Here is a 12,632-nt window from a genome sequence, read left to right as displayed (position 1 = left end):
CCTACCACGTGACGGAAGCTCCACGGAAGGCAAAGGGGCAGGGCAGGGGTTCGGCCGCGTCTGCTCGGCGATGATGTCATGATTTATTTTGAGGAAGTGATGTCAGCCCTCTGCAGTGAGGATGCTGGCGACTAGAGTGATTCTCTCGCTGGATGGCCTGAATTTGTCTGCTTGTCTGATCTAGTCTTCAGAGCAGATTTATTTGCTTTCAGATTAGTTTTGAAAACATCTCACACGATTCTGTGATATACAGCTATACAATAATAATATAAAAGTGCATGATGGTAAAATGTGCACAATTTGCAGGTGCGGTGTAAAGAACATTGTACCTTTTCTTGTAGGCACCGTCTAACTGTTTGTATTACTCTAACACACCCAGTAAAACTCAATAGCACTTATACCATAGTTTAAGGAAAACAAGCAGAATATAGGGCATAAGAAATAAACAGTGCCTTTTTATCACGGAAGCCCAGCGTGTGCGTCATACAACTAACTGAGCAAGATTGATGCTGACAAGCACACGTCTGCACCAACAAGTCTCGCAATCAGTTCTCCCGGACAGTCCACAACAGATGGCGGGACGGTCTGTCCTAACACAAGGAACACAGAAGAACACCCGTTATCCAACTGATAACACAACTGACAAGACTCCAAGAGCCCCTTTGACGCTGAGGGGGCAAAATCCACAACCCTCGTTGCCCAGACAACAGTAACTCCCGAATCCTCCGATCCAATCCACAAACAGACAGTAATCCCTAACACACCCTTCTTCCTGCCCACGGCTCGCCCCGCGAGAGCCTTCAAAAGACTGAATGTTTAACTAATCATTGTCATTTTTCTCGAGAACCTTTTGTTGACTTCTGATATGGTGACCTTGATCTTTAAACCTTTCACAATAGAGTCAGTACAAAGGGGTAAGACTAAGGTGAACGCGCGGAGTTTGCCTTTCTGGCTGGATTGCCGGGGTCCCGTAGGCCCGCTTGTTGGATCTGCGCCAGCGCGGGTCCGGTGGTTCGGCTGGCGCGATTCCAGCGGTCTGGTTAGAAGGTCAGATTCCTTCAGGTGTCTGAGTCCTCATGAAAGTATTAAGCCTGTTTGCATTCTACTCCCCTGAATGTTGCACCCAGCTATTTACACGCTATATCAAGGCATCCATTTTCTATAGGAATGATATCTAAACAGTATGCCGTGGGAAATTATCCAGTTTTTACTTTTATTACTAATTATGAATTAATTACATTTATTATACATTACGCACTGTATTACTGCATCTGTATATAAGCGCAATTTACAGTTGAGTACAGACACATTGATTACATTGAATGCTCCTCAAATAGCTGATAATTAACACGTGTATCCACTTTTTGTCACATTTTTAATTGGTGAAGTATCATTGGTTATTTGGGATGGAATGGAAAATAATCTCTTTCATAAAATCGGATGCTGGTTTTACAACCCTTTTCCTCGCTACAGTCTCATGAGTGCTGGGGCCTATATTAACTAACTTCTGAAAAGAAAAGTAGACGAATACAGACAAACACATATACAGGCAAATAAACATTCACATCTATGGAAAATTTTGTGTCTGGAATCTCTGGATGTTTTGTGTCTGAATAATATGATTCCAAAAACTCAGGTGAACTTGAACATTCTTTGATGATCTGACACAACTCTTAAATTTACGTTTCAATGGACCCCACATTTTTCCACTATTGGGTAAAAAATGACCTGTATGCCTTTTTCTATAGAATTTAAAGGGAAACTTTGATTTTTATCAACTAGGGCTGCCAGGATTAAATTACTGTAATTTTCAGTCCATAAGGCGCAACTGATGATCAGCCACCACCCACCAAATTTGACACGAAAACGGCATTTGTTCATAAGCCGCATCAGACTATAAGCCGCAATGTCCTCATTGCATTATGGGATATTTACCTCAAAAGATATTAACCGGTAACACTTTATTTGTCAGGGGCGTCATCAGACTCTCATGAAACAATTATCTCACTTTTGAATGCATGTAAAAGATCTGAGCTGGATATAAATGGAGTTGGTGACAAAATTTGATGACTTGACTTAATGACATCTATCATAAGCATTCATTCATGCCCGTGATAGTGTCATGTCATAATTATGACGGTGTTATGACGCCACTGTCAAAAAAGTGTTACCTATTAACCGAAATGGTAAAAGGTGTTACACTTATATAGCGCTTTTCCACCTTTCAAGGCGCTCAAAGCGCTTTACACTATCTCACCATCCACCTACTGGTGACGCAGCACCAGGAAATAAATCAACTAATAAGCCACACTGGACTATAAACAGCAGGATTTAAAATGAGTGGGAAAAAGTGGTGGTTTAAAGTCTGAAAATTATGGCAGCTTTCTGGCCCATGGGCCGGACTTTGGAAAGGCCTAATGTATAGGATTAAGACCTACAAAAACAAAAGACACTTCTGATATAGTCTACTGGACTGTCTCAGAAAATTAGAATACACAATATTCTAATTTTCTGAGACAGTCCTGTATATTGTTCTATGTAAAGGACGTCAGCCAAGGTCGGCCCCCCACATTTTTACCACGCCAAATCTGGTCCCCTTTGCAAAAAGTTTGGACACCCCTGCTTTAAATGGTGGATTAATGTACAGGACTGTCTCAGAAAATTAGAATATTGTGTATTCTAATTTTCTGAGACAGTCCAGTATGTGGTCCCCAGGTAATTTATACCTGATGGTCACAATTGAATAAAAGTAAGTTTTCCATTGGATTGTATACAAAATGCATGTGGGTCTTTTTTTTTTACCAACTTAGGGAAGTTTCGGGGAGTACAGTGATCCCTCATTTTTCGCGGTTAATGGGGACCAGAACCCGTCGCGATAAGAGAAAAACTGCGAAGTAGTGCACCCCTATAACGCCCCCGCCCCCCCAAAAAAATATAAAACAGTTTTTTTCACTTTTTCCCCAGAGTATAATTTTTAAAAAAAAATGTATATATTTATTTTAATATTTTTTAAGCACTTCGAATGTAATAATTATGCTAAGTTTAAAACATGTTACTGTCCCACCGAATTATTTTTAAACAAGAATAAAGTAGTAGTAAAAAATGTTCGGCTTTATTAAATGCTTGACTGAGTGAGTCTAATCAAATCCGCTTCGAGCTGCTCACTTCCACACAATGAGTTGTCACTGTTTAACAAGTTAAACGATGATTGACACATGTGGCGCTTCAAAGGGTCGTGACTCTGGCAAGATCACACACATTCATCTATCAATCATCGTTAACTTTAATAAACAACTCCAGTGCACGTGCACTGCCTGCACGACAAACAAAGAGCAGGGAGAGGGAGAGAGCGAGAGGGAGACTACGCGATTGGCTTGTGACAGTTCATCTGTAGATATATTTAAAAAAAAAAAAAAAATTCGCGATGGAGTGAGGGTGCAAAGTTTGAAGTGCCAAGTAGCGAGGGATCACTATAATACAAAAACTACAGTTTATTCAAATATGCAATATATAAGCTATATTGTATAAGTAAAAAATGTAAATTAAATTAAACCCAAAAACTTTTCTTTCTTCTTAAAGTTTTCATTATGAAGATATTTAAGGAAAACAATGACACTGGGTTATTTTTTTTACCCATTTATGCATTATGACACGGGTGGGCCAACTATTCCAGAAAGGGCCACAGTGGGTGCGGGCTTTCGTTTCATCTTATCAAGAGGGCACCTTTTCATCAATCTAGTCTCTTACAAGTGCAACCAGTTACAGTGCTAACTCTACATATGAAGTTAATTCGTTCCAGGACCTTGTTTGTAAGTTGAAATGGTCGTATGCCGAGCAGGATTTTCCCATAGGAATACATTATAATTCCATTAGTTCATTCCACAGCCCAAAAACCTACACTAAATCCTTCATAAATACTGCTGGTACTATTACAAATGGTAATTACACATAGCAAAACAAATAATTTATGAAAGAAAAATCAGAATAATATAATAATAATAATTCCTGTAATGATGTAAAGAATTGGGTTCTAATGTGGCGGACGTTTTTTGCTGTAACTGAACGCACCGCACCCGAGAGAGGTGAGCTTGAGCGTTTCCCTTTCACTTTCAATGTTTTCTTGAGAACACCGTCAACTTTGATGGTCAGGAGGCGATTTGTGTTGAATAAGTTGTGAAATAAATGATAAAAACGTGATGAAGCTGGCAATTTCTTTGGTGATGTTACCACAATTATATTTGTTAGCTTAATATATATATAAGGACTGGCGAATGGTGGTCGAAGGAAGACCTTGGAAATGTATTGTTGAGTCACGGATGTGCACCCCACGCTCATATTTTCCTATAATTTGCATCTTCACTTAGAAGGTAAGCGTCACCTTTTTCCTTGTTTCACCACCTGTTAGTAAGGCCTCATGTGCACAAAAGAAATTGTACTTTCTATACAGTACGTGTTGCTCGTCTAAACTGGTGATTTTTTTTTTGTTTTTTTAATGACTGCGCATTTGTGCAAGCATGCTGTTATTATTGAATCTTGATGTTGACACAGCTGTTTTTGGCACACACATACACTTGTTTATCACACAGTCATAGGGAAATTGGTCAGTAAGTTGAATCAGTATAGGATCAAAATAACAACAGTGACACATTGGACTACTTTTTGGGGTCTGGGGAAGGCGGTTTGCACTGATGTGGGTCTTAACTTGGAAATTCCTTTCGCCCTCAATTCATGTGGCCCTTCCCATTCCTTTTAAATGTACAGTATTCACGTGTCATGAAGACATACGTTGATCCCTTGGTAATTCGCGGTTCAAACTTCGCGGCCTCAGTCCATCGCAGATTTTTTTTCAGTTAATCTTGAGCTTTCCCGAGCCAATCACATAGTGTCACTCTCCCTCCTGCTACTCTTTATTGGCTAGGCAGTGCAGTGTAGTTGCTTATTAAAGTTAACAGTGTTTTGATTTTGCCAGAGATGCGTGGAAGCGGAAACTTCGCAGCGCCGCATCGGTCAATCATCATTTAACCTGTTAAACAGTTGCTGTGGCAACTCATTGTGTGTAAGTGAGCAGCTTTAGCGGATTTGAGTGGACTCACTCAATGAAGCGTTTCATAAAGACAAGCATTTTTCTACTTTATTGTTGTTTAAAAATAATTTGGAAGGACAGTAACATATTTAAAACTTATAATAATTATTATTTTTTTAAATGTTGTTGTTTTTTGGGTGGGAGGGTACATCGGGGTTTTTCAATTATCGCGTCAGGTTCTGGTCCCCATTAACCGCGAAAAACAAAGGATCACTGTAAATGGAAGGGTGGGTTTGTCATTTTTATGCTTCAGCATTGCACTTTCTACTGAAATAAAGTCCAGAGTGTGACCCTGTATTAGGAGGCCAAGCAGTATAACTGATATGAGGCACCAGACAGTCACAAAAACCAGAACAATATTCAAGTACAGTGGTACCTCTACAAACAAATTAATTTGTTCCAGTGCATGGTTTGTAAGTCGAAATGGTCGTATGTCTAGCAGGATTTTCCAATAAGAATACGTTATAATTATGACCATTATTATAATAAAATAATGCTAAATCCTTCATAAATACTGCAGGTAAAATTAAAATAGCAATTACACATAATAAATCAAGTAAATTATGAATACAAATCGAAATGATACCAAATAATAATCAGTCAAAGTCCCCGGAGTGCTTAAATATATTGTTGAGTTTTCTGTATGGAAATATGTTCTCTGTCCCTGCTTATGTGGCCTTGAGAGTGAGTTTAGTGCTGTAAAATGTCCTTACTTTCATCTCTATGATGGTTTGCAGGGCCTTAGTTTTGCTTGGATCCTGGTGCAGTTGATTTCGTCGGTGAAGTTCCTGAAAATAGCCAAACACACAGCATGCTGTGAAAGCGCATATTGATCAAAACAATTAATTGACAATTCAACGCAGAAAAATATGTTTAACCTGAAGCCTAGTGACCCATAGCAAAGCAAAATTGAAGATGACATCTTTTTCATGTTCCATTTACATCTCTGAGAAGTGAATCAGCAATAATCGAGACCAGAGTGGTCTTCTCAGTTTTCTCAAATTTGTCTCGTGAGAAGTCTCAAAGTGAACATTACATGCGAAGTTCTTGAGAATACATAGTTCTACTGGTACGATTTCTCAATATAGTCTCACAGCTGTCTCCTTTCAAGATCTCACCAAGAGACAACAATGAGATCTTGTGTTGATCTTAAACGCACCTCAATTTGATCTCCGTACTTGGACTCACGATCTCAGTCATGTCTCAGTGAATGATATGGATGAGCAAAGTATTTCATTTCTTAAATTTGCCTCACAGCTGCCTCTTTTCCTGATCTCGCCGAACAACCCTAAATTGCGCCAGTTACAAATATTTCTCAATTTGATCTTCCAGTCTGCAATTGCTCATTTTGGGTTCTCAAGAGTCAGTCATTCATTGTAAGAATGAGTAGTGTCTGCTCTGATGACCAATCAGATCTTAATTCATCTTGTACAAAATCTGAGAAAATAATGGAATCGGTCAAATAATGGAAAATGGAAAATGAATCAATGAAATAATTAAATAACATCTGGTGCATTTGGTGCATCTGTTTCAATGCAAAAATTAAAGATGTGACCGAAAATTTAGCGCCGAAAATGATCGGCCGCTACAAATGCACTATCGGTTTTTAGTTTTGAAGACCAAAAGTTTACCACCAAATTGTATGAAGAACCTTAGTCCTCTTGTTTGATGACATAATCAAAACACGGCAAGAAGCAAAACGCTGAGTCACGCTGTCTCGGTAAAACTACTAGCTCACAGGCAACATGTCTGCGAAGTTTTTTTGAAGTATCAAAGAAAAATATGAATTATGAAATGAAGGAAAATAAAATTTGCTTCATCGCTGCTACACACTCTTTCTGAAGTTGTTTTCCATTGATGTGCCGCGTCACATCAAGAACAATGCATCTGAGCCCATGCGTGGCTCGGTGGTAGAGTAGTCATTTCCCATCCCAGAGGTCATGAGTTCGATTTTACATCCTGATGAACTTGTCTAATATCCTTGAGCGAGACGCCAACTGCTACGTTGCTGCGTCACCAGTAGGCAGATGAGGAACAAACACCTCCTCATCAAATATGGTATAGTACCTCATAATGCTATGATAAACAAATGTATACAATCACTAATTTTGTGTGGCCTATTGTGATACAATAATAAACTAGGGAAGAACATACCTCTCTCAAGTGGATATTTTCCTTTTCTTTCTGGTCTAGAATGACCTCCAAGTGTCCAAGCTGGGCCTCAGCCTCAGCAATGCGCCTGTTCCTCTCTTGCTCCTCTTCCTCAGACACCCTGCCGGGCCCTGAGGGCAGCCCTTTACTCTGCAGCATCTCCAGCAGCTTCTTGATGGACTCGTCTCTGGCTCCTAGCGTCTGCTTTTGGGTTTCGATTCTCAACTCCATCTCCTCCAGGGTTTTCCTCAACAGGAAGAGCTCCTTGGCCTGCCGGTCGTGCTCGGCCTGCAGTCGACGAAAGTTCTCCTCGGTCAGCTCGATGGTGGTGAAGTGCTCGGCGCCGGAGCGGTTGCCGCTCTCCTGCTGCAGCAGGTGGTTGAGGTCGCGTTGTGTGCGAAGCTCGTCCTGGAGAGCCTGGATGGTCATCTGGAGATGCTGACGAGGTTCAAGCACATACAGGCTCATGTGTTGGGAACAGTACAGTGTTTTGAAAGGTTGTAAAATAAACAGGAGGGTATTACACACTGCTGGAATGTTGTTGCACACACTTAGGAGAATGAGTTTAAAGTAGAGCAACTGTGGGTGGACAAACATGAGGAGCAGGACTTACCTTTTCACAAGCAAATACGGTACACTATGATTTAAAAAAAAAAAACTTACTTTGGAACAGAGGCCTGGCAGAGGTCTATTCATTCAGACAATATATGAAATTACAAACAAAAAACATTCTATGATTGATCGTGCTCCAGACTTCCTCTATACTGTGATTATTAAGATAGACTCAGGAATGGAGAATTTAATTTTGAGGAAAATGCTAAATTTACACCTCCAAAACGGTATACATTTAAAATCAGGATGACAGTTTTCTTTAATTGACACAGATAGAAAGGTGTTTATTAAAAAAATATGACTCATGATATGATCATACTGTGCAGTGATATACAGTAGAAATGCACTGCATAATACACTCTAAAAAAATGATTCATGAGGCTAGTTGGTATGACTTGAAAACATGAGCTTTTTCAACATAAAAATGACTTTTTTTTTACTATTCATTGTTTTACTTCTTTTATGGAGTTAATCAAAATTAAATATTAAGAAAGATGTTGTTTTTGAATAAGCTTTTCTGCTTTCACGTAACAAAGGGAAAGATTAAGTGAGTGAAATTTAATTTCTATTCCATTATTAAGTTGGTGCAACTTCCTAAATTCCCATCACATGTGTATATTACCACGGGAAAAGAATTGGCCATTTTCTGCCTCGAGCTTGCGCCAGCCAACAGGTGGAAGAAAACGGCAATTAGGACGAACCTCAAATTCACCCTTGGATAAACTTCTCTCGGTGAGTAAATATATTTTTTATTTATTTTCTGAACTTTATGTACAACAGTAACCATCAGTCCACTAGCACATATGCGAACATTGTCGTTTAGTGTGTGCGTAAAGATATTCTTTGTTAAATTAGCAAGTTTAAGTCGTATAATCCTCGACTTCAGATATCACAACACCACACTGAATAAGTTACCCCTGACAATAAAATTAATGGAGTAGGCAAAATCGGCAATCCGTTTGTTTGTTTGTTTTTTTTATCCAGAAAAATGGTGTTCAAATGAATTTATCTAGTATTACAAAGAATGTCAATGTTCATAGTTTTTGTTTGTGCGAGTTGTTTGTGAAAGCAATGTCCAAAAAGGGTTCTCCATTATTGATCTTACCTTATTAAGTGAGTCAAACAGTGTTTGAGTGATGTAAATAAAGGGTATGCAAAGTTTTTTGAAAATAATAAAGCCACTTTGTTTAAAGATTTGTATAGATGAGAAAGGAATGCTTTGCAATTAAAAAAAAAAAAAAAAAAAATGGGGGGAGTATCAACCTTTTGCAATAATTGTCTGTTATTCATCCATGTTTTCCGGCTCTCTGCTTAGTGGTGGCAGTGTGTAGCAGTTCTTTACCACAGTGTGTACTGTGTAGTAGGTTACGGACAACCTCCAGACTATGGTAAAAGTTGAACAGTTAATATATTCTGCAAATAAAACTAGAGCAACTGCTGATTCTGGAGTGATCGCCTGTTTGTCCTCTTAACTGTTGGTCAACAATCTATTTGCATCACATAAAGGGACTAACTTTTTTCCCCCTTCTTTTGCAGAAACAGCTGAACTGGCTTGAAACAACCTGGCAATATTTGCAATCAACTGTTCAGAAAGTTTTAGACAGTAAGTTATCACTATAAGACTGCTGCACTAGACATAGCTGCCCACCTGTGATAGCTTGTTTTTCTTCTAACTGTTGGTCAACTATCTATTTGCATCATATAAGTGGACTAACATTTTTTTCTTTTGCAGAAACTGCTGAACTGGTTTGAAACATCCTTACAATATTTGCAGTCAGAAAGAAAATGAAAACAGATTTCATTGCCATGCATCAAGCAGCATACTCAAAAAATTACAAAAATGTTTACAACATTTAAATAAATTATCTTAAAATAGGAGTTACTTTTCAATCACCCTATATTGTTTGTACATTTGCAAACATTTTGTTGAACACTTGTTTTGCACTGTGTGTTGTTGTGCCATATCTGTGTATCAAAGTACTGGAAGTACACTTTTCGTTTATACCTGCACCTGAAGTGAACTGTTGACAATGTGTAGGATGTTTATATTGGTTTTGCTCTGCACTTTTATTTTGTCCATTCTTTTGAGTTTTAAAATATATATATTTTTTTCAAATAAAACTGGAGTTGCCATGTCCAATTTATTTTAGAAAAATAAGTTACTCTTACTCAATAAATTTAAGTACCATTTTGCATCAACTTTTGAGTTGAGAAATTAAAATGAAGGAGTTCTAGCAACCTAAATGAAGTAATTTTACCTCTTATTAATGCTTAAACTTGGACTTAAAAATTGAGTTGGTTCTACACAATAAAGCTTGTGGAGGACAATAAATAATGATGGTTCAACTATACTAATTGAGTTAGTCCAGTTATAAAATTTATAAGACAAGTACTTAATCATGGCTTAGTTGAATTTACTTAAAAAAATAAATGCAAATTGTAACAACAATTTTTTAAGTAGAGCCAGTGGATTTTTTTTTAGAGTGTACTGCGGAGTGTTTTTATTTAAATAATTTGGTGATCTTGCTATCTATATGACAGTGACTTTTATACAGCGTATCACAAAAGTAAGTACACCCCTCGCATTTCTGCAGATACAAGAAAGCCTGCCCGTCTCATCAGACTATAGGACATGGTTCCAGTAATCCATGTGCTTTGTTGACATGTCTTCAGCAAACTGTTTGCGGGTTTTCTTGTGTACCGTCTTCAGAAGAGGCTTCCTCCTGGGTTGACAACCATGCACACCAATTTGATTTAGTGTGGCGTATGGTCTGAGCACTAACAGGCTTACCCCCCCCCCCCCCCCCCCTTCAATCTCTGCAGCAATGCTGACAGGACTCCTGTAACGAGTCACATTACATTTTGGAGGGAAAATGACAAGCAGTACTCAATTTGGACATTTAGGGATGTACGTAGTTTCTAAGGGGTGTACTCACTTTTGTTGCCAGGGGTTTAGATATTAATTGCTATATTTTGAGTTATTTTGAGGGGAAAATAAATTAAGTCTATTATATAAGCTGCACACAGACTACTTTTCATTGTGTCAGTGTCATTTTGTCAGTGTTGTCCCATGAAATGACTTAAATATCTGCCAAATGCGAGGGGTGTACTCACTTTTGTGATACACTGTACATTGCTGTCCTACAACACTGCAAAGAACCTTAATAATACACATATTAATCATTTATCACTGAACATGTCGGCCATGACACGTTTACGCATATCATCTTTGAAGCCTCGTCACGCTGCGATTATGTCACCCATGTGCCGCTGGTTGGTCTCATTTGGAAGTGCGGAAGTTTAGGTCCACACCCGTTTTTACTTGCAATCAATCGACCAAGTAAAACGGGAGTTAATGTCATTTGACTTTTTTAATTTTATTGCCCTCATAAAAAAGCATTAAAACGCTACATGGACCATGTGTTTATGTCCATATTTCCACCATTTCTTGTCCTTTTTCAAAACTGAAAGCACCACGAAAAACTACATGTCCCAGGAGCCATTGTGAGGTCATGAAAGACCTTGAGTGTTACCATGGTGTTATACTTATATTGCGCTTTTCCACCCACAGATGTAATGTGAACATTTTTCATAAATTGGCAAGCAAGGCGCCACCTCAGAGGGAGGTGAGGTAGCAAGGTACGACCGGTTGGATTAAGCGAGCGACTTTGCGGAAAGAATCTAAAACTAAATGTAGCGCAACCTAATGCATTATTTCATCAACTTGAGGAAGAGGATGGGTCAGATGAGTCGGTGAGCGAGAAGAGTAACAGGCTGACAGCAGCGCAAAAATGGCGGAAGAGTGTGACGTAGTTTATCACGTAGCCCTGTGTATTGTTCAAGGGAAAACTGAGGGGCATACCTGAAAAAAATTGAACTGAACAGGTTTATTGTCAATATTTTTTTAAATACTTTTTTTTAATGTTATATTTGATTTTTTTTGTTCACTATCAATCTTTTCAATTTGTATATAGATGTGTGTGTTCGAGAAGCTAAAGTGAAAGTACATACTTTTGTTAAAGTGATAGGTGCCATACCTAACCTCACAAAGAGATATCCTCCTAATCCTTTTTGTGTTAGATGATATATACTGTATATATATACTGTATATTGTAATTATTTATTAGGGCTGTCATAATTATTGCGTTAACGGGCGGTAATTAATTTTTTTAATTAATCACGTTAAAATATTTGACGCATTTAACGCACATGCCCCACTCAAACAGATTAAAATGACAGCAGAGTTTAATGTCCACTTGTTACTTGTGTTTTTCGGTGTTGTGTCGCCCTCTGCTGGGGCTTGGGTGCGACTTCTTTCATGGGTTTCAGCACAACATGAGCATTGTGTAATTATTGGCATCAACAATGGCGAGCTACTAGTTTATTTTTTGATTGAAAACTTTACAAATTTTATTAAAACGAAAACATTAAGAGGGTTTTTTTTTCTATAACTTGTACTAACATTTATCTTTTAAGAACTACAAGTCTTTCTATCCATGGATCGCTTTAACAGAATGTTAATAATGTTAATCTTGTTGATTTATTGTTATAATAAACAAATACATATGTACCGTATGTTGAATGTATATATCCGTCTTGTGTCTTCTTTCCATTCCAACAATAATTTACAGAAAAAAATGGCTTATTTTATAGATGGTTTGAATTGCGATTAATAACGATTAATTAATTTTTAAGCTGTAATTAACTCGATTAAAATTTTTAATCGTTTGACAGCCCTATTATTTATATATTTATATATTATTTAATATTATTTATATACTATATA

At 37.9% G+C, this 12,632-nt stretch overlaps 1 protein-coding gene across 4 annotated transcripts in view; it reads right to left on the bottom strand.

The window, feature by feature from the left end:
- The window catches only part of erc2 (ELKS/RAB6-interacting/CAST family member 2), a 109,255-nt gene that overhangs the window by 50,131 nt on the left and 46,492 nt on the right, over positions 1-12,632 (bottom strand). For all 4 annotated transcript variants that reach the window (XM_057845366.1, XM_057845369.1, XM_057845370.1 and 1 more), the window contains 2 exons: positions 7,238-7,672; positions 5,797-5,871 (listed from right to left, as the gene is read on the bottom strand). In XM_057845366.1, the coding sequence (XP_057701349.1) occupies positions 5,797-5,871; positions 7,238-7,672 (510 nt within the window). The remainder of the gene's footprint in view (positions 1-5,796; positions 5,872-7,237; positions 7,673-12,632) is intronic.

The sequence above is a fragment of the Corythoichthys intestinalis genome, chromosome 9 (assembly GCF_030265065.1).
Source record: "Corythoichthys intestinalis isolate RoL2023-P3 chromosome 9, ASM3026506v1, whole genome shotgun sequence".
NCBI lineage: Eukaryota > Metazoa > Chordata > Actinopteri > Syngnathiformes > Syngnathidae > Corythoichthys > Corythoichthys intestinalis.
Note: the sequence above shows the minus strand (reverse complement) of the source record. Positions and strands in the feature narration are given on the sequence as shown.